Source organism: Engraulis encrasicolus, chromosome 22, assembly GCF_034702125.1.
Source record: "Engraulis encrasicolus isolate BLACKSEA-1 chromosome 22, IST_EnEncr_1.0, whole genome shotgun sequence".
NCBI classification, from domain to species: Eukaryota; Metazoa; Chordata; class Actinopteri; order Clupeiformes; family Engraulidae; genus Engraulis; species Engraulis encrasicolus.
The window spans coordinates 12,623,690-12,645,456 of record NC_085878.1 but is presented as its reverse complement, the minus strand read 5'-3'; the positions used below and the strand labels follow the sequence as shown (position 1 = coordinate 12,645,456).

At 40.6% G+C, this 21,767-nt stretch overlaps 1 protein-coding gene across 2 annotated transcripts; it reads right to left on the bottom strand.

The window, feature by feature from the left end:
* Positions 1-557: 557 nt before the first annotated feature.
* On the bottom strand, positions 558-20,139 carry pacsin3 (protein kinase C and casein kinase substrate in neurons 3). 2 transcript variants are annotated; one of them, XM_063187713.1, is made up of 12 exons: positions 19,651-20,139; positions 14,734-14,788; positions 13,352-13,442; positions 12,120-12,222; positions 11,816-11,972; positions 10,391-10,626; positions 9,555-9,710; positions 6,884-7,059; positions 6,352-6,472; positions 4,455-4,573; positions 2,178-2,338; positions 558-1,760 (listed from the first exon to the last, which is right to left on the bottom strand). In XM_063187713.1, the coding sequence occupies exons 4-12, from the start codon at positions 12,174-12,176 to the stop codon at positions 1,645-1,647; spliced, it is 1,299 nt and encodes a 432-aa protein (XP_063043783.1). In that variant the 5' UTR covers positions 12,177-12,222; positions 13,352-13,442; positions 14,734-14,788; positions 19,651-20,139; the 3' UTR covers positions 558-1,644. The 2 variants fall into 2 exon arrangements, with proteins under 2 accessions (XP_063043783.1, XP_063043782.1); XM_063187712.1 differs by lacking the exon at positions 13,352-13,442 and having other exon boundaries at positions 19,651-20,138.
* Positions 20,140-21,767: the final 1,628 nt, after the last annotated feature.

Sequence of the window (21,767 nt, the reverse complement as noted above, 5' to 3'; positions counted from 1 at the left end):
GACACAGTGTGTAATGTTAGACATAATGTTACAAACTTTGCTACACTCCACCTACTTAAAGTGACTTTTTTTATCAACTGCAGTGTAGCAATGCAACCAGTGGTAGAACAATTGCACACAGGGCACCAGGGCAATACAATTATAGTCCACCCCATACGACCTGCCAAGATCACAATGGGGCCCCCACCACCAATACAGGAGGGCCCGGGGCAAATGCCCTGTTCACCCCCCTATAGCTTGGCCCCTGGATGTAACTGCATGGTGCTCAGCACTGAACTCCTGCGTGAGTTGAAAGGGGAGTATCTGGACAGGGCAGGAGAGGTGTCCGATTCAGGAGGAAACCACACAAGTCTTTCAAAAGATGCAGACAGGGAAATGCATTGTGACTGCACAGAAGCTCAGCAGTTTACTAATCCTGACCCCCTAGTTTATGGCAAACTGAAAAATGATTTGTTCAAGAAACCCACACCATTTGATCACAATTTTACTTGGAATTATGGACAAATAGTTACAGTAGTATTTCACAGTGAGAAAGATGAAAGGAACGGTTCTCAATCTCAACACAATCGTTTTATTTATATATACCAATCAAACCTGTAACCTTATATATATACCAAATCAAACCTGTAATTACACTAATGGAGCAGACAATGTCTTTAATGGAGAAACTCATTTGAAATTATTAGCCCTTACACCACAAACGATTACCTCATATTCATGCATATTGTGAAAAAACAATGCATACAAAGATCAAAGAAAATGTGTTCAAAAACAGCAGGTCGAAATGTGATGAAAGCAACTTGTACACTATTTACTGTGTAGCCATATAAACTGATTATGAGAACAGCCGGATTTACACAACTAAATCTGTTGAAAACAGTAAGGTAGAGATATCATCTGAAGTTTTATCTGTAGGCACCAGTACAGAAACCCTATTAAGATCTACACCAAATGTGCATCTTAAACGTAGAGGAGATTCTACTTGTCTGTGCATGACCTATATTTTTGATATATCACTATCAAAGCTGAGTCTGGAGAAAGTTCCTGCTTTCTTGCAGTTTTTTGTACTGCCGTTGCGATGAAAATGTCTTGAGTGCCTGTATTAATAATCCATTGACCTTAGTTAAAAGGCACAGCATTTGCAAATCACAGAGGATTAGAACCCCTAGCTAAAGCATCAATCAATCGCAGCATAAATTTAACAAGCTTTTTTAAAAATAAAGATGAAAAACAAGACCAATGCAACTGCACATGCGCTGCATTCTGCTAAATGAAAATTGGCAATAATTGGCATGTGCAAGTCTAAAAAAGAAAAAGAAAAACTAAAATCATGAGATGAGTGAAAATCATGGACCAAGCATCATCTTTGCACTGACCTGGAACCAGTTCCACTGATCCACAGTCAGTTCTACTGAGCAGTTACATGCGAGGAATATTCCGACTTTTAAAACAGAATGGTGGCGGTATTCGGTTTGCGCACGAGTTAACTCTTTATTCACCCTGAATGTGGCTTTTGAATAAGAACCTGTTTGAAACCGAATACTTGCAATATTCTGTTCGAAAGCAGAATACTACATGCATGTAACTGTGCTCAATGACCATCACCTACTGAAGCAGCTTGGTGGAGCGTGTTGATTAGTCATGTCAGGATGTGACCGTCTGAACGTAGTTGGCAGGGTAGAGCCCCACCTCACCATTCTCCAGCTGCCCTTTACACCAGCCCTGCTCATCCTCCTCTCCCAGTTTCAACAGCTCCTCACCTGCACACACACACAAAAAAGAGGAAAAGAAAAGAAAAATCACAAAAAGATTTCAACCGGTAGGGCAACCCTATGAAACTCTAACCCACTGGAAACAAGAAAGGGGAAATCAAATACACCACCTCAAAGAAAGGAAACGGAGAAAGGCACATGGTAGCTGCTCACTACATTCCGTTTTAAATCTGGGAACACTCAGACAAAGAGAAGTTCACAACAAGGACAGAATCTCAGTAATGTGCATGCAGCGGAGTCTGTGCTTTTTTCCAGATTTTACAGTAGAACTTCTCCATACTTGGTTCAGTCAACTGATCACTGTATTCTAATGTCTTGTTCCTTCGAACAAAACAATCCAAAACAAACAGTGAATTAAAAAGGGTTTAATGGAGCGCCATTAGTTGTCATTAATAATAATCATACCTGCTTTGAAGCTGAGCTCGTCTGCCTCCTGTCCTGTGTAATCGTAGAGCGCTCTGACGCGCACAGCCTCCACTCCATCATCCTCATCCACCCCATTTGTTGGGATGTACTTCTTGGGGCTGTCTGTGTCCGACCATTCAGAGGAATAGTCCTTTGCAGCTCTGTTTGGCCAAATGAGAGAGAAAATGGGAGTTTCAGGAAGTTCTCGGTGCCAAAGAAAAGCACAGGACCTTTGCAAAACATGAAACATGACTGATGGGCTCAATTCAATAGAATGCAATTAATCATAGAAACACGTATAGCAACATTTACTGTATGTGCATTATCAGGGTGTGTGCAGGGTTTTAAAAAGTATTAAAAGGTGATAAATTAAAAATCCAAAATGTAATGGCCTTAAAAGTAGTAAAGTTGCTCAAACTGTATTATTTTTTGAAAAACGAGGTATTATGAGGTAGAAATTACAAAAGAGGTCTTGTTAATACTTGCATCGGAGTGTCGTGATGGTTGTAAAAAAAATCTAAAAAAAGGTAGTGAAAAAGGGTATTAAATGGTAGTGAATTTGACTTCAAGATTGGTGTATATACCCTGATTATAGAAATTGATTGTTCTATTTTTTGGTTTTGAATGGTTAAAACTACAGCTCGTTTTGTTGTCCACCGTGTTCATAAATCTATTTCTCTATGAGTTGAGGTCTATGATCAAGTACAAAATCAGAAGACTATTATTTGCTGACTAATAGTTCCTGAGGGGAAGGACACCAGAGTATCACTTTCAGTGTAACAAGCTGCACAAAAAGTTTTTTTTTTAATTTTCTATTTAACAGGAGTACTTGTGTGTTTTTGTGGATAAATAACTTACAGTTAACTTAGTTTTTATGGATAAATTGTATATCTGTGATTTTAATTTCTTTGCTGCTTGAAAACATCTAGCCTGCCTATTTTTGGACACCAGATGGACATTGGCATTTGTGCTATAATCTGGCACATTTACATATATGTTTTATATGTATATGTTAATTAAATGTGCAATGTCCTGAAAAATAAAGTAAAGTAAAGTTAAGTGTAAGTCAAACTACCTCCCACCCTTTTCTGTGGCCTCCCGGCTTGTGACACAAGGCTTGTCTTGAAGTCATTGATGATCAGACTTTTTACTCAACATCGTACAAAAGCACAATTCAAAGGTGGTCACCTCATTTGCAATATAGGGATGTTGAATGGGGAAAACACCCCAAAAGTTGTTGCGTGTAGACTGATGGCATGTAAACATAACGTGACAGCACATAAACATTATGGAAAGGGAGCATCACAGAGGCAGGAGGCCAAACGTCACAGGAAGGGTCGGGAGGAAGTAGTTTAACTTGAACCCATAGTGTATCCATGTGCAGCGTTTCCTCTAGGGTGGCTTTGAAGGTGCAAAACGCAGGACCACAGGGCTCCCTGACCACAACCCTGTCTTCAACTGCAACACTGCCAAGGGAGCAGCCAATCACCACCATCTCAAACGTCACCTTTTCAAGACTGCATATAACACTTGACACATCACCTTCTCTCCATCTGTTTTTCTGTGTGTACCGGTATGCGTGTGTGTGTCCTGTAAACCGTCTTTGAGTACCAAGCAAAGCGCTATCCAAAACATATACAGTATATTATTATTATTAAGAAATGCACAGTATAGATGGCCACATGCATAGGTTGCGACAATTCTTATGGGCAAAAAATGAGCTGAGGTGGCCCACCACTACAAGATATACAGTACACAGCATATACCCTGTTATGTTAATGTATATTTATTTTCTGTATGTATGCCTCCCATTCACAAATGTGGTCTTTCCATGAATATTCACAAAGTAATAAACTAAAATGTACAGGTCCAACCAAAGTTGTGGTTGCAGCCATGAAGATCCATATATGAAAATGCATAATGAATCCTTAGAAACTGATGGTGGTGGTCTGAAAATTAACTACTAAAAATACTTGTGTTCACATGTACAGTATGTATGTACCGGTATGTATGTATGTATGTATGTATGTATGTATGTATGCATGTATGCAGGGTGCGATTTGTTGGAAAACCAGAAAGGGGATATGCTTCAGATTTTAAGCGATATCAATGGAATTACATTAAGCTGTTATTAAAATCATTTGGAAAAAGTGGCAATATCAAAACCATAAGAGGGGACAATCCCCCCCCCACCCCCACCCGCCCCTACAAATCGCACCATGTATGTATGTATGTATGTATGCATGTATGTATGCATGCATGCATGTATGTATGTACCTAGTCTCTTGTGGCGACTCGTCCCCAGCGGAGACGATGTTGGTGAGCGTGACCTCCACATTCTCCCGGCTGTTCCTGTCCTTCCTGCCGATGGAATGCGTAGCTTCGGGAGACCACTCCTACTCACCCAAATAAACACACGCACGGCCATTCAGACGTTTCCATTGATAAAAAAGTAAACAAGATATTCCACCGCATTTCTAAACAAATCTACAGTATGCCAACTGGGCGTCCAGGATGTATAAACAGTTTTTTAAAAACAAAAAACACAGAAAGCAGAAACTGAAATAGCTAAAGAATGTGCAAGAATTCACTTTTTCAGTACTAGTACACAGGTTTCTGTACAGTTTCCAACTTCATAATGGATAATTACATCTGAATATTTTAAGAAGTAAAAACTATGACATGTAGGTACACCAAATGTCATAACAATGAGAGTTAAAAAATGAATGTTTTATTTTATTTTCCTTTTTACCATTTCCCCACAGATCACAGAAAATAAAGCTTAATCTCATATCTTGTGTGGTATTCACACACTGCATAAATGCATTTATATATTTCGTATACAGTATGACTGTAGTTTTCCCTCAATGGCAGACAATTGCAGCTTTCAAGGAGAATGTCACTGTCACTGTCCATCATACTACGGGGGTATGCGCTTAAGGGGAAATTCCAGCCAAGTTCAATATGCAGTTGTATTGCTCATGCTAGCCTTGACTTGTCAGTACCTAAAGACGCATCATTTGCAAGATCCTGGCCAGCTAACTGGAGGCATGGTTTGTTTACACAGTGTTTGATACGCCTTCACAAATTTCAGTGGCCACCTTACAACACATTGTTACGGAATTCACTGGAATTCCCCTCTAACTGAGCTAATACAAAGCCTGGACAGAGAAGTGTCTATAAATGCAAAGATACAGATAAACGTTTCACAGCTCAGTCTAAACACTTGATATCACTGAAACCTTCTAAATGATAAAGGGACAGTACAATGGCCCAGAAAAGTCAAAAGCCTGTAAGCCAGAGTGAGCGGAATACATTTTCTCCAGGAGAATAGTCCACGCTAACCTGTAGCCAGAGTTCAGGACCTTATCAGTGGCTATAAGAAGCACTCAAGCTGCTCCTTCAGTTAGTGTGACCACTAAATGCTCTGGTCCAGCTGGGGTTAGGGCACTTAGCCTCAGTTAGCTCCCATTTCAGTAACCCTGGCTGTCTACTAAGAGGATAACAGATGCCAGACAGGAAAATGATCCCACAATACTCAGTCCCTCCCCAAAAATATAGCATTATTGGTTATGAACAAAAAAATACATTTAATAATGAGAGTGTGTCCAATAATGATAATTCCATAAATATATATGACAAAAAGTCTGTAAGCAAAAACATCTGCACCCTGAAATCCTCAATCAAGTGGGTGTGGCATCCTAAAGGCATGAAGCATGGTGACCAAATTGGCAGAATATTGGCCAGAACACACACACACACACACACACACGGCCCAGACTATGGAACGGCATAGGAGGCAAGCCTAAAATTGAATGATTACAGCTGATGATCACAGCCTCTTGGGGATGAATTCTCAATGCAAGTTTTCACATGTTCTGATATACACACTTTGGATATAGTACTTGCACCATTTAGTTTCACAGAAAACGGTTCAATCATGGCAATAAATGCTTTGAATCATGAAAAGAGAGCCTGCTTGGGGGCACTGTGGCGTGCATGCCCACGGGGACCCCGGTTCGAGTCAGGCCAGGGTCATTTCCCATCCCATTTCCCGTCCCTGCCCCATCTCTCTCCCAATCGTTTCCTGTCTTGTAATAATAAAGGCCAAAAAGCCCCAAAAAATGAAAAAGAGAAGAGAGAGCCCCCAAAAAAGAGAAGAGAGCCTGCTTACCTCAAAGTGAGGCCAGTTCATGCTCATGCCGGGACCATGCGTGTTCCTCCACCAGCGCAGGTCTTCAGCATCACTGGCCGCCGAGATGCTCTCATACAGATCCGAGTACAACACCTTGAACCTTTGGTGGGAGGATTAGAGAGGACTTAGAGGGGGAGAGATGACGGGATAATCAAGATCTTGAATATCACAACAATGCATTTGTAGTAGCCGCTAAATGACTAAGAAACACAGGACCACGCTTCATAAATAGTAGCCTATGACAAAAAAAATGAATGAAACCTTAAACTTCAAAATGAGGCAAAAAATATTGCGCAAGATTTATTGTGCATACTACACAAAACAATAAGGAGTCTCTTTCTGACATGGTAGACAGTAGACACATTTATTCCCTGAAATGCACAAAAATAGGCCTGTTCAAAAATTATAGAACAGTCAGTTTCATCCTACTCTGCATTTCTAGTACCCCATTACCAGAATACAACCTTTTACCTATTGTGTAATTGTGCATGATCAGTTTTTCTGTGAGTACCTGTGATGGTTAGAAAGATCCAGATGTCGGTGGATGTCCAACATGACCTCTTTAAAGAAGCACAGCCTCTTCTTCTCCGCCTCCTGCGTAGTCTCAAACACCTGCTCCATGTCCTCCATGTAGCGTGGATTGGTGCGGTTCAACTCATCTAGGGCCTTCTCATAAAGGTCCTTGTTCTGAAATAGGAAGAAGTGAATGCACATTTTAACATCCTCAGCCCAAAAAAGAGAACAGAAAGATTAATTAAACAAAGAAACAGGTACAGTATTTTGTAAGCTGACTGTAATTTCACATATCCAGTGCAGTGTTTCCCATACATTGAGGAAACTAGTTTAAATTTGGCCGCCATAGTTTCCGAAAATGTAAAAAAAAAAAAAAAAAAAAAAAAAAAAAATTGTTTTTTTTTTTTTTTAAACGATATCCGTTTTTGTTAAAAAACGATGTGAATTACGATTTTTGAAGTTCCTTCGCATTTTCCTCCTGGAGTAAATACATCCTATAGACTCGGTATTGGTTAGATAAGTTTAGTCCCACGGTATAACACAGAATTGAGGGGAAAGCATTAAGGAAGTGACCGAAAGGTTGATTCATGTGTTGCACACGCTGTAACATCGGTGAGTAAAAACAGAACATGTTGCGCAACGATGCGTTATGACACGCCGATATGCGAGGATCTTCGTCCAAATCGCTAGTCGCATGCATCATCGATGCTAACTGCGTTTTAACACACGCGTGCCGCGTGTAAGGGAAATGTTAGTTGTTGACATGTATGGAATTCACTTCAATTTGTGCTGTTTCTTGTTCAGTTTGGGTAGACAAAATGATGGCCAAACTCACAATAGAAAGCCTTTGCTGTGCTACTGTCGCCAGACGAGCTGAAAAAAAAACCTGCCCTATAGACACGAGGGTCACTCTTAACAGGGGTGTTAACCAATCCAATGAGTTCTCTCATTTCACTCACTCACTCACTCACTCACTCACTCACTCACTCTCTCACTCTCTCACTCTCTCACTCTCTCTCTCTCTCTCTCTCTCTCTCTCTCTCCCTCTCCTCTCTCTCTCTCTCTCCCTCTCTGTCTCTCTTCTCTCCTCTCTCTCTCTTCTCTCTCTCTCTCCCTCTCCTCTCTCTCTCTCTCCCTCTCCTCATAGTAGCCTACTATTGTACCCATAACAAATGGGTGAATTTCTGAGCCTTTTTAATTTGTAGCCTATACCACTGAAGGCATGATAATGCTTCCCCCCCCCCCCCCCCCCCCCCAACTATTTTTATTATCCCCACCCCCCCCCCCCCCCCATCCATTTTAGAAATAGGGCCTATGTGCCTTTTTATATACAAATGTTTATCAGTTTGAAATTGTTCAGTTGTTTATGACTTGTGTATGACTGAAATTATCTCTGCATATAGATCAGTGCTGCATTGCTTTGTAAGATAGGCTATTCAAACACACTTTAAAAACACATTGAAAAGATATGGACCAATCTGTAGCCTACTAAAAAAACATGTTTTGTTCATAATAATGGTGATTAATAAATGGTGGTCTTAAATTTTCAAACTGACATCCTTAAATTTGACTATGTAGATCACGGCAGACCATCAACTTCAAAAAGTAGATCGTGGTTAAAAAAAAGGCTGGGCACCCCTGCTATAGGAGAGAACACAAGTGCTTGAAAGACAGGAATCAAAAGCCTAGTCAAGTTTTTGTAGTTAACTTGGGTTTGGGAGCAATACAAAAAACCTTCAGAGAAGGGACAATTGGGATGAGTTTACTAACACTCCCCAGGCTTTGTTTTACAGTTGTAATGAGTTTGGGTGACAGACCTCCATTGACACAGCAGAGGAGACATCGGGCTGCATATAGAAAATTAATGTGTAATGAATGTGATACAACATAAATGTGTAATATGTTGTTCACCCTTTTTAATGGGAGGAATTTGGAAAAAAACTGGCCTGAAGTGGACCAGCACCCCTCATGTAAGAATGTGTACGCCTACAGATATGTGTGGGGGAAAAGGCAATAGCCTACCCTCTAAGACCCTTTTTGTCTATGCGTTAACCAATTTCTACAGTGCACTCTTAAATACTTATCTCTGCTCCTATTTTGTTTATGTTATTGTTTCCCAGACCCCTGCATGAGGGACAATGAAACTGTGTTGTAAACAGAAATTAGTCCACCGTACTGCATTTTTTGACCCAATGACAATGTACTATATTATACACAAGTCATGGGTAAAATCGTTATGTAGCCTTATTTCTCAAAATATAAATGGCTGAAATATAGGCCCAGGCTACAGTTTTCACCATGCGCCAATGTCATACTGTAGTCATTGTTTTGCATTTACGCTGCAAGAATGGGCCCCCCCCCCCCACACAAAAAAAAAGGCCCGCGTGAGAAAACAGAAAAACCCCCCCCCCCCACCCCCCCCCCCCCAAAAAAAAGGACCCCGCCGCCCCCCCCCCCCATGCCCACCCCCCCCCCCGCCTCCCCCCCCCCCCCCCCCCCCCCCGACAAAGTAAACCCCGGCTGCCCCCATAGTTTCCAAAATTTCTGTGGGAAACACTGCAGTGCCAGACATTTTCGATGACCTAAATGGTTACATCAGTTTTTTTATACAGGTACATATCCACAAATCTACACAGAGGAAACTGATCAATGACATTTCCAAATGATACCTTCTCAGCTTCCTGGGTACACTTCTGCACACGATCTGAAAACTTGCGGACTTCCTCCTGGGATTTCGTGGTGTCTGCTCTGGCGTGTGCTTCTCTTGTGGCGGCAGTCTTCTCCTCCTTGCGTGATTGATGATAACTCCTCTTGGTATTCTCCACCTATGAGAGATGTATATGGCTTAGATCTGTCGGTCTTCAAAAGACCATGTTGAAGAAATTCCTCAAATCAACAGCTCTTGGTGCACACACCACATGTTCCTTTCAAACAGGTCTTAGGTTGGCTCTTTTTCCATTGGTGTAAAATAATCGAATGATTGGGTGTAGGTTACATTAAATCAAGTGTATAGAGACTTCCAAACAAGCGGTCTTGTGATTTCCGACCAACAAACTGCTTGAAATGCTTTATGGTTAACATGGGTAAATATTGATGTAGTTTGTGGTTGTGGTTGGATTGCCAATGTGCAAGCAGGCCACACTGATCTTTATGCAGCCTAACCTGTGCAGTTTTACTGCATGCATGGTGCAGACTAAATAATCAAACTAGTGATGTAAATGCCCTGCAAATTTTCAATCATATAATAATCCATGTCAGGTAGGCAGTGGCATTAAAACAGACAGCTAGCTAAAGACTTTTTACAGACTGCTTGCAAAATAATGTATTATAAACAGAGCTAAAGTTTGATCATGGATCTTATTCTGGCATTTTCTTCAGGAAAAAGATGCCCCAAGGAGATCTATGATCAACACACTGGTCTCTTCATAATAAATTGCAAGCAGGGTGTACAGGTACATGTAAATCCCCCTGCCTCCACTACACGTAAGCCATGTCATCAACTCACGTCCTTCAGCTTGCGAACCCACGGCTTCTGGGCCTTCCGGAAGCCCTCGTCTGCGTCCTTGGTCTCCCTGAGGCCACCCATCATCTGCTTGTGGAAGGAGTCCTTCTGCCAGCTGCGGATCTTCTCGCTGTCCTCCGTCATGAGGTGCTCCCGGAGCTCCATGTGGATGTCGCTCAGGCGGTCCGCGGCGTTCATGAAGGCATGCCAGGCTTTCTCCAGCGTGCCATACTGGGGACCTGCAGAAAATAGCCAAAATAGCTCGTGTCAAATCAGGGCCCGAAAACATCTCAGAGCACACATACAGTATTTACAGAGCTGATGGGACTATTTGCAAAGACAAAAAAAGGCTTGTAAATAACGAAAATGTCTCATTTTTCATTGAATGAGACTGTTAGCAAGCTTTGAGTCGCAATATAAAGACACTCTTGGTCTTAAACTGAAATGCCTGTGCATTTAGCTAAACATCTCACTTTTAGATGCATAGATTTACCTTTATTCAGTCATTTACAGCTCATACTGTAGTTTTAACTCATATTTAGACAAATGTATATTTAACACAGTGACACACACACACACACACACACACACACACACACACACACACACACACACACACACACACACACACGCACACACACACGCACACACACACACACACACACACACACACACACACACACACACACACACACACACAGTGGAGTTAAGACAAGACAAGGCATGTGAATCTCACGGGCAAAAATGACTACATGCAATGTCGTCATACATGTCATGGGTATGTCATGGAAATTACCACTTCTTGCAATGAGCTCATACAACTTAAGGGTGAAAATTACAAGTTGTTAAAAGCACACAGTGTTTCTGAAACATGAGTACAGGCTGAAAAGAAATATAGCCATCTGTAGTTTTGAGAAGACAGTGAAGAGATTGCAGGAAATGAGTGGGAGAGAGATGGATTAGGGTTCAGAAACGACACATGCCGTATTCAAACCTGTGTCCCTATTAAGGACACGGGTGCATTAGTACAGTGTGCCATAGCTTCCCAATTATTTTTTCTAAAACATGTTTCAGAAGGAGACTGAAGTGACTGAGAAAGCTGGAAAAGGTAGACAGCAGTCAGATGTAAATCCATCCTGGCCATTTTCCAGTCATGTGCAAAGACTTCTTGAATTGTCCCACCTCCTCCCCTTACTCCTCCATTTCACTAGTGGTGCACCTCAGCCATCCTTCTGCGGTATACACATACAGTAGGGAGTCTGAGCGGATCTCATCCCACATGATCTCTCCGTAAAGCATCCGGGGACAGAGGCCAGCTACCATGTAAAACATGCTTTACCTTACACCGAGCACTCAAGGACAAACTAGTGAAATCAAAATTACTGCCTGCATTGTTCCCAGATTCAGCCAAACACCTGACATGCTCACCTTTCTCTATGGCAAAACGCCACTTCTTGGCCCATTCACTTAGCTGCTGAGAGTAGGCCTTCTCGATCTTGGCCCTCTCCTGGAAGCAGTTGATCAGCTCATTGCACAGCTTGTGGCCGTCATCTATTCGCTTCACCGTCCTCTTATAGTTCCCAGGCTGCCGGAGGGGGAAAAAAAGGAAAAGATCAATAAGGCAAGAGGCATGCGCATCTCCCCAGTAATTACCTTTCAAAAAAATGTACACAGAATAATTTTCTCAAAACCATCAAATGAAAATGAATGAATGAGGATGTGAAGGGCGTACCTCCCAGAAGCTTTCACAGCTCCCAATGTCTTGCAAGTCTCCATTTGAGGTAGACATTTCGGAATCACCTTTGCAGCAAGGAATGGTGGCGGTTTATGTCAAACTATACAGCAAGAAAAAAACATTACCCATTTTAAAAAGTTATTTATGTTAATAGTTCTGTAAAAAAAAAACGTTTGTTTTGTTGCTATATTAATATTAATATTTCAGGCCAGCAATGTTGTGTGTTATGGCATTCAAGTCAGTGACAGTGACATTATTCCACACAGTAGGTTAATTATGTATCTAACAAAAACAAGGAATGACCCAATTAGAAACGTTAATACATGGTAAAACAAATCATGCATATACGAGTTATAGCCACAGAGAAAAGTTGGAGCTGGTTTTCCAAAAGAGTTCAGTTGAAGCAACAGGACTTGGGAGTTAATAGACATCTTGGTTTTCTCACAGAGGCAAAATGTCTGACAAAAATAAGTTCTGTTGATACTCTACATGAACTCCTAGATAATAATGGCTTGGATGAATGACAACCTTCACAAACACGCTGGAGCAGATCATTTGCTGTCTCATTTGACACATGTAAAGTAATGCATGAATACTTTGCATGTAATTGATCAGGACATTTGGTAAGTCTCTTGGTTACTGTACCAGATAATTGTGATTGGCAATAGAGAAACTAGCAGGTATAACAATTACTTCTTAAAGCAATGACACTGTTGTCTACCTGGAAGAAAAACAATCTTAGTGCCATACAGTGAGAGTATGGTTCACCCAAAATGACTTTAGGTGAACAGTAGCAGTACAAGTTGATTCTAGCATTCGACTTACATTGGGCCACAGTGGAACGGTTTAGTAAGAGGCCAGTATCCAAACTATGTAATGTAAGTTCACATAGGTAAGCTTTAATTGAATTCTGAATAGTTTTCCTACACCAGCTTTAGGAGGGAAAGAAAATTAACTTAATACTAACCAACATTGCATTTTTTTTCCTGAAAGCCAAACCTAAGAAGTAATGTTTGCCACAGTGTTGTCATATCATGCCAATTCAGCAGCAGCGCAGATGGTGCAGTACATACTGCTGTTATGGACTGGGTACGTCAGTTAGTTAGTTGTGAAACACATTTTCTCAAAACTATGTTAGGAACCTCCAAGCATTTTAGAACACAGGCAAACAGACAGGAGCTCATTTCAGGTGGCACAGCTTTGTGTTACCAAAGCGTTCGGTGATTTACCTCAGAATTCTACATAGCCATTATAAATGGACTACATCCTCATATTAACAAACGATTAAGTAGTCGAAGATTGTCTGTTCCACAGGATTCACTGAAATAAAGTAGATTTATCTCAGAGTTACATGTGGTATGCGGCCTAAGTCAATGAATGCACTTCAAAATCCTCCTTAGTGTACTAAACAATCTATTAACCAAAATCTAGAGAACACACTTTATGAACTCAGTGTTCAAAAGGCACTATAAATAGGCGTGCACCATGGGTCTGGCAAGGGTCATGGACCCACCCCGAAGTATCCCTCTCTCTCACTAGTTTCCTGTCTCCATCTTCACTGTACTATTCCAATACATGCTAAAAAGCACTGAAACAAATTACTGTATATTTCAAAAGGCTGCCATCAAAGTTTTTGTGATTAGCCTTTAAAACCTTCGTTCACACAGTGCATTAAAAGCTATGTAATTAATGCCTAGTCAGAGTAGTCATAAGTAAAGGATACAAAAATTCATTCAGAGATCATTAGACTTTTTTATGAATGCATTATAAACCTTTATGAATGTACCTCTCTTATGAAGACTGGGTTGACAAAATGTAGAAAGGAGAGTGTCGTGTGCATGTGTGTGTGTTGGCATATTTGAATCTATACACATTCATGCATTACAGTTGTTCACTTCATGTTATTAGCCAAAAGATGTGAGGAAAAGTCTGGGTAACGTTGGAGACTTGACTTTAACTTAGTTTTATTGGTACAACTAATGACTGTATACAGCAGTGTTAATTCAACACTTAGAGTATACATAGGGACCAAATACACTTTAGAAGATGACAACAATGAAAAGGCCCTCTGTTGAATTAACGCTGCAAAATTTACTGTGGATATCATTAGTCATTGGGGTACAACCAAAGAGTTTGTACAGAACTTTGTATAGCACAGTTCATGGAGTGCAGTTCAAAGGGGAGCACTGTTCCTCATTAGACTGTGCCCAAACTTGCTGCAGAACTAAATTATGAAGAAGTGAACTGAACTGTGAGAACCAATTTAAAGAACTGATTTGCACTGGTTCAATTTGGGACTGATGGCTGCCAAATGAGAATTCCAATATTCATATTTTCATTCAACAAGTGCTCACATTCTCCCTGTGACTTTAAATGTAGTACATGTTAAGAAAAAAAAAACAAGTTCAAGTATTTGTTTCTGAAAAAAATACATCCCCTAGTCTCTGTCATCCTGATTTGCACACAAGTTATGTTATTTACCCTCTTTTACAGTAAAGCATGTCACTATCATGAAGAAATAGTTTTCATCCAATACAATATAAAATGTGTTGAGCTTTCGAGGCATGTTTTTTTCTTTTGGTACGGTGTAAGTTTAAAGACAATCACTTACCCAAAATGCAATAAAAAAAAGTTTCCTTTCAATCAGTCCAGGAATCATACAGATCCTAGCGGGGAGAAAATGGCACATTAATTTTCATTTCTAGATCAACAAAGTCACATCCTGAAACTGTAACATCCCTCTCAACCTTCAAGAAGTTAGTGAAGACTCATCTCTTCCGAGTAAGCTTCCCTTAAGCCACTGCTTTTAACATCTATTATATACCTACATCTTTTATGTTCCTAAAGTGCTTTTAACATCATTTTTACATCTTGTTTATCATCTAAAAATGCCTGGTTATTATTTTATGCTACATCTTTTACCATGTGTTGGACAATGCTGTCAGTGTTGCAACTGTACACTACGCCTTTATGTCTTTGTTTACTTTTTGCCACTTTTTAATGAATCTTATTTTTTGCTACATCATCTATTAGTTTGTGTTGGACAATGCTGTCAGTGTTGCAACTGTACACTGCGCCTTGCCCGGTTGTTGATTACATTTTCTCCTTGTAAGTCGCTTTGGTCAAAGGTGTCTGCTAGATGCAATGTAATGTAATGTAATGTAACATCCACCTCAAACGTGGGCACACCTGGTTAAGTTGAGTTTTTTACTGCATTGCATAGTTAAAGACATTATGACTACAGTACAATAGGTAAAATGACTGTTTTTACACAATCCAGTTCCCTTTGTAGGTCAAATTGCTGAAGAATATCCCAGCGGACTACAATGGCCATGCCAGCAAAAGATGAATTGATACTTGAGAGTCTAAAACTGCTGTACCAAAGATCCACCATGATATGAGTAGGATTCTTAGCTGTTCTTTACGCTACTATACATTCAAAGCTTTTAATTATTTTCTTGAAGCCTTGTCACAGACGTTTACATCATACAATGTCGCCTGATGGTGTTTGTCCCTTAATTGTCCCCAATGTAGTGAGGTGACTGAATGCAATTATATTACAATTGATGTGGTAAGACGGAGTGGGCAATTACAGGCAATCATCTAGAATTCAAACATTTTAACATGGATAATGTTCTGCTGATAATGTTGAATTACGACATTGCAAACACTTTAGTTTGTCAAGTTTGGGTTGGCCAGTATGCACAGTACATTCTACTAGGCCTATATTCGATTGAAGGACAGGTATATTTTTCTTTTTTTTTTTGCTTTTAAAGCCTGCAAATTCAGAGTCTAGATCCACGCTGTCATGTTGAAAGATTTACTCATGTGTTTGTGCCATGCTAATAAAATGGTTAACTGGTTCCAAGTCCCCCTACCTTCATTGAAAGAGAACCAAATACTTACAAATCAGCAGGTCCTACAAGAACACATCTTTCTCCACTTTTACAACTGGGTTAGTGGCATGCACGCCCTAAAAATACCAACTGCATAAAGCATTAAAGTTATTTCACCAAAAAATATGAGCCGCATTCTTCCACCACATTTAATTTAATTTCTCTTTTTTATAGTGTGCTATAAAACTAGAACATAGATGTGGGGAAAGAGTTAAATGCACATTGTTTTATTTATTCATCTATTTTTAACAGCACCCTTTTAACGTCTCTATTATTACACTTGTCAGATAAGGAAGGTACTGTATCCATCCCCTTAGCATTTGACCTTTTTAAAAAAAAAAAATCTGACTGCCCAAGAAAAGCAACTGCATGTGCCCGATGTACATCTAACCTAACCTACAATCAAAACACGTCTTGCCAGAATAAATTTATTTCAGAACACTGAAAGAGGAATGCTTTTTCCTTTGCATTCACAACCCACCTCCAAAACAGCGCTGGAGATTCCACACAGTGTTGTCAAAGAAGCCACTGTTCAGTCACAGAGCACAGCACTACTGGCTGGCCCTGGCTGCCCATGTAGGCATGGAGAACAAAAGTACTCTTGTTCAATAGCCTCTATTCCTTTTCTCAGCGCACTGGCCTTTCTTCAAACAGTTTTTCAACAGCTTTCGCATTTATAGTGCAGGAAGAGCTCTCTCAGAAGGAAGAGAGGCACGTCAGCTAGACAGGGCCAATACCATTAAGTGTCTGTTTTATTTATTTCACTTACTAGGACCTCTGATCGTTCACCTAGTAATCGTTTTGTGGTTTCTTTGTGAATATTAAAACCCCTCCTCAGCCCCGTTTAGCAGTTGGGTCAGATGTCTCAGATTTCCTGGTTTTCCCTCGACGGCGAGGAATAACACTTATAATATTACCGCTCTTCCTGAACTGCCATCATGAATGTGGGCCAATCACTTCCACCTCTGACAGACCCAAACAGGAGCAGTGGCTACAGGGCAGTCATCTGGGACAGTGGTGTCTTTACATAGGCAATGATTTGGTTTGAGGTCTATGCCATTATGAGCCAGCAGTGCTGAATGGGCTCCATCATGCTAAGTGCAGCCAGTGGTTTCTGTGAGCACAAAGCTCACGCCCCGACTTTTACAATCAGTAGGCCTTAAACATTTTACAAGTTGCCTTCATTTCATTAATTCTGACAGGCATTTTTGTATGTTCGTGGTTTCGCAATAAACTATCGACTGTTTTGTTGTTGCTGGAGACCTGCTTAGCCAAATCAAATCTACGCAAACACTTCTTGAAATGAAATATATACATTATATGTATAATATTTTTTATTTCCCTGTCAGTCATGCCCAGGTAACTTCACTGTACAATGCGAGATCCCGTGTGACCTCACCTTTGTTCATACAAGATAAATATACAAAACAAAAAAAGCTAGTTTCAGCAGGTACACTGTAGCTTAATTTGCACCCAATTGTGGGGTGGTTTGGATAAAAGTGTCTACTAACGGCGATGTAATGTAGTGTAATGAATGACTCAACTGACAGCACAGGCAGGGGTGGTCTTGGTGTGTTACTTTTCTTAGTGCTAGACATGTTCCCACCACTTCACCTTTCTTAGAGCTATACTACCTGCACTTCATTCCAAGTTATTACACTTCATTAATGTGATTCTATGTAGGCCTAGGCGTTAGGGTGCTCTTTTTGCATTATAAAATCCTTGAGTACGATAAAGATTACGTTTTAATGACCTCAGTGGATCTTGTAAAAATGTTGATGCATGCTTCCCCTTCTGTGTAACAAGTTAATGATTGGTCATGCGTTAATGATACAGATTGTGGTCTCGTGTCTTATCTGTAGATGTAATGGGATGGAATGTGGGATAATCTCTGCGCACTTACGAAATATTAGATTGTAATATTATCCAGGCAACAGTAGAACTGCATGTAGGCTACAGTAAATGCTTAGTAACATGATATTAATGAACAGAAGCACCTGAAAGTGGGATCACTCGTTTCCTACCTTTTACTGCTAATTATGCATGGCACATTACATTACTACATTACTCAACTTGCCACACTGGCTGTCAAAGTCCTACCACAGATATCCCATATAATTATATTTCCAATTTAGCATGGAACAAGCACAAGTAATTTGAGTTCATGAAGATGGTGTGTGGCTAGATTCATGTGCACATTTACTGTCACTGTTAGTGGTAAAATCTATAACATTGTTGCATCAAAGAGAAGAATTCATGTGTGGCCTACAACAGTTATGTTTGCACATGTGTGACAGGCTTTCAGCATGTACCGACATCTCAGTAAATGTTTGGTGGTTATCCCCATCTTGATTGTATACATTTTCATCAAGGCCTAGGCTTTTATGCTCTCCTCACACTCGGAAGAATTTCAAGAATAGGGCTAAGTACTATCTTGGGTTCACTACAATTTACAAGGAGGGGCCATGTATGATTCAAACATAGCAAATGCTGTAACACTACACTGGTAGGTTTAGCAGTTAGACATTAGATGCCAGTCATATTATTTCCGTGTTTAGTTAGCCCATTCCAATAAAACACTGATGTCAGTGTTAGGAAAGGTTTAATGAGAATTCCAGAAAATGTTTAATTTCAATGTTGACAACTACGTAAAGCTTTACAAACACCACATAGCCTATAGCTTTTTAGTCAAACAGCATTATCGTGCACCTCTAATACGTTTCTTTTAACACTGTTTTTACAGAGGGAGTCTATTTTCATTCTGATGGGTTATAAACAGGAACATACTTCTATTCCCAGTGTCCCGATGACACCCAGGGGACATGCATGTCCTGGGCCCTGTGTTCCCAAGATCCTAAAAAACATGCTCATCCAGATAGGCACAAACAGCAGCCTACATTCTTGGTGAAGCTAGAGAACATGGGGTACAGGAGCCAGTGGGCTAATGACCCCATGTAAAACACCATCAGGTCTGATTAACACAGAGTAGGCCTACATAATAAACATCCTCACAGTATAACTGTAGGCTATGACTTGATTCTCTAACAGTCGAACACAGATGGGACTACTCTAAGCGTGGGTTAACCTACTGTGGTTTGTGCATGTCTGAACTATGTACTTTACTCAGGGCACAGCCCTGTTTACTCTCTTTTTTCAGCACCAACCCCTTTAAATAGGCTAGCCCCCCTGCAGGCCCAACTGGGCGTACTGTGAGTATCCAAAGGTAGACATGTTTGCCTCAGGTTATCTTGTTTGACCCAGGCGCACAGCCAATCAAATGACACACAAGACACCTTATGCTACGTGTTGATTACGGTTGATTCTGATCGTTTATTATATCAGTATTCTACAAAATAGGCCGTTTTGTGCTGGATCACTTCTATGATCATGCAATAGGATGGTTGTGATATTGGAACAGAATACATTTGGCCGGGACTTGTGAAATAAACCCATTGGACAGATTCGTTGAAGGAACTAATAAAAACACATCCTTTACTGCCAAAACGCATTACGCATCCTGATTCCTGGGTGGTACATCTTCTGCACCAGTCAAAATCTTGACATATATTTGAACATACACCAACCAACATATCACAAATGGATCTAGCCTGCGTTGATAAGTAGCGACCTACCTGTTGCGCCAACACGCTCCGCTTGGAACACTAGAGTCCGCCGTCCGTGTGCGTAAATCCTACTTAAATTCGAACATCCTCCGAAAAACTATAAACAAAAGCATCTGTTTGCATGTTCCCGTGTAAAAACAAAGCCCCTGTAAAGCACTGACCGACTCTATAAACAGAAAAACTCCTCACAATAGGGGAGGGGGTTAAGATGCAACCCACAGGACACCCCGTTGCCACATCGAAAGCAGAATCCTGCTTCAGGCTAACGCGTTGCAACTACAACTTGTTCGACTTAAAATATTGGTCGAAAAGTGCAACAATGCTCGAGTAGATCAAAAAATCAGACACGTGTCGCCGAGGTATGGAAGCGATCTCAGCAGGCAAGTGGATGGACAACTCTCCGGTCGATTCTGGGGAGGTCTTCCGAGACGTAATTATGCTGTAGCTGAGCATAGATATCCATTGATCCAATTACGGATGTTAACCCTTCAGAAGCTGGCGTGGACCTGTCAGAAATCTATATACTGTGTTGTAGGCCTTAAAGCACAACAGCAACTAAGCAACTTTGCTCATTTTCTTTCTGCACAGGCCATAGGCATATTTAAGGATACAACTGTAACCATGGGGATGAAAGGGATGGGACACCAGGGGGGAGGTATTTCCAGTTGGGTTATAGCACCATCTCTTGACAGCCACGCTCAAATGCCACACTGTAATATGGAAGCTGAGGAGATAAGATGATGTGACATGAGCTGGAAGGGACGAGGTATTCACCAAATGAGAGTGCTTAGATTCAAATATAGGTCAGATACGAGTTTTCACCCGACACTAAAAAATAAGATAAATAAATAAATTAACTAAACCCAACCGATGGGGAAATTGTAAAAGCTCCACTTTCGTGTGACCCATGCACATAAATTATGAGGAAAGAGGATATAGGCCTACACTATCAGATTATAAATGTTTAAAATAAGACAATAATATTTGAATTCACATTGATTTTGAAATACTGTATGTTGCATTTGTTTTATGATCTATTATAAGGTAGGGCCATGTGCACTCTACCAATGGTTATAAACTGAAAGTTAAAGGACCAGTTCAGTCAATTTCAACATACTGTTGTATTGCTCACGCTACCCTTGACTTGTCAGTACCTGGGGATGTCACATTTTTCGGCTCAGCCCTTTCCGAGATATGAGCAATTCTAATGGGGGCAGCGTTTGTTTACATTTTAAAAAAATGAAACATAGGCCAACTCCAAATATTTTCCCAAAAGGTACTGCTGTTTGCTAGTTGTCTGCTGATGTTTTATAACCTTTTGGATGTTTTTGGGAATAAATAAAAATGTTTTTTTGAAATGTAAACAATGAGCTGCCCCCATTACAATGACCAGGATCTCGGAAACGGCTAAAGAAGAAGAAAAAAAAATCTCAGGCACTGACAAGTCCAGGGTAGTGTGAGCATTACAACTGCATGTTGAAATTGACAGAACTGTCCCTTTAAGTGGTGGGTAAAGTGCATTAATTTACTTGTATTTAATCTCCACAACACCTCTGCCAATAAGAGAAATTAGCATCTTACACTTAGTCCAACCTGCAAATAAAAGGTAGGCTACCTCAATAACCTTGTTTGCCACTGTTGGGAAACCTAAGTGTTCTCTGAGGAACCTATATAGGCTCAATGGAGAACCCCAAGGTTCCACAGAAAACCATTAGACCAGGGTAGGGGAACCTTTTTCATTCGAAGGGCCACTTCAAATTCATCCAAGGGCCATAAAAGTCCTCCGAGGCCGCACTATAAACACAAACCAGGATTTCCCCTTCACTTTAGGGCTTTATTGAAGGCAGCCACATTTTAAACAAACACCTTCTCTAGGTTCCCAGAACAAATGCATTTTCTGAGATTCCTTTACAAAATATGTCATGTGAAGCAATAACATTAAAATTATATCAGGGGCCGGATAAAACGCCCTCAAGGCCCGCAAACGGCGCTCACATAGGTTCCCCACCCCTAGAGGATCCCCAAAGATCATTAAGTGATTCTTCAGTTTGCCCGTCTGGGGAACCTTTTGGGGATATTCCAATCACCTTTTGATTCATCAGGATATCTGTCACATTAGCAACTGA

Excerpts from the sequence above, each read along its gene's own strand:
- pacsin3 (XM_063187713.1), bottom strand. The coding sequence starts at position 12,176 with ATGTCTACCTCAAATGGAGACTTGCAAGACATTGGGAGCTGTGAAAGC. Across the intron at positions 10,627-11,815 it reads GCGTTTTGCCATAGAGAAAG|GTCCCCAGTATGGCACGCTG; the intron begins GTGAGCATGTCA and ends TATTTTCTGCAG. Across the intron at positions 2,339-4,454 it reads GAGTCGCCACAAGAGACTAG|AGCTGCAAAGGACTATTCCT; the intron begins GTACATACATAC and ends TTGGCCAAACAG.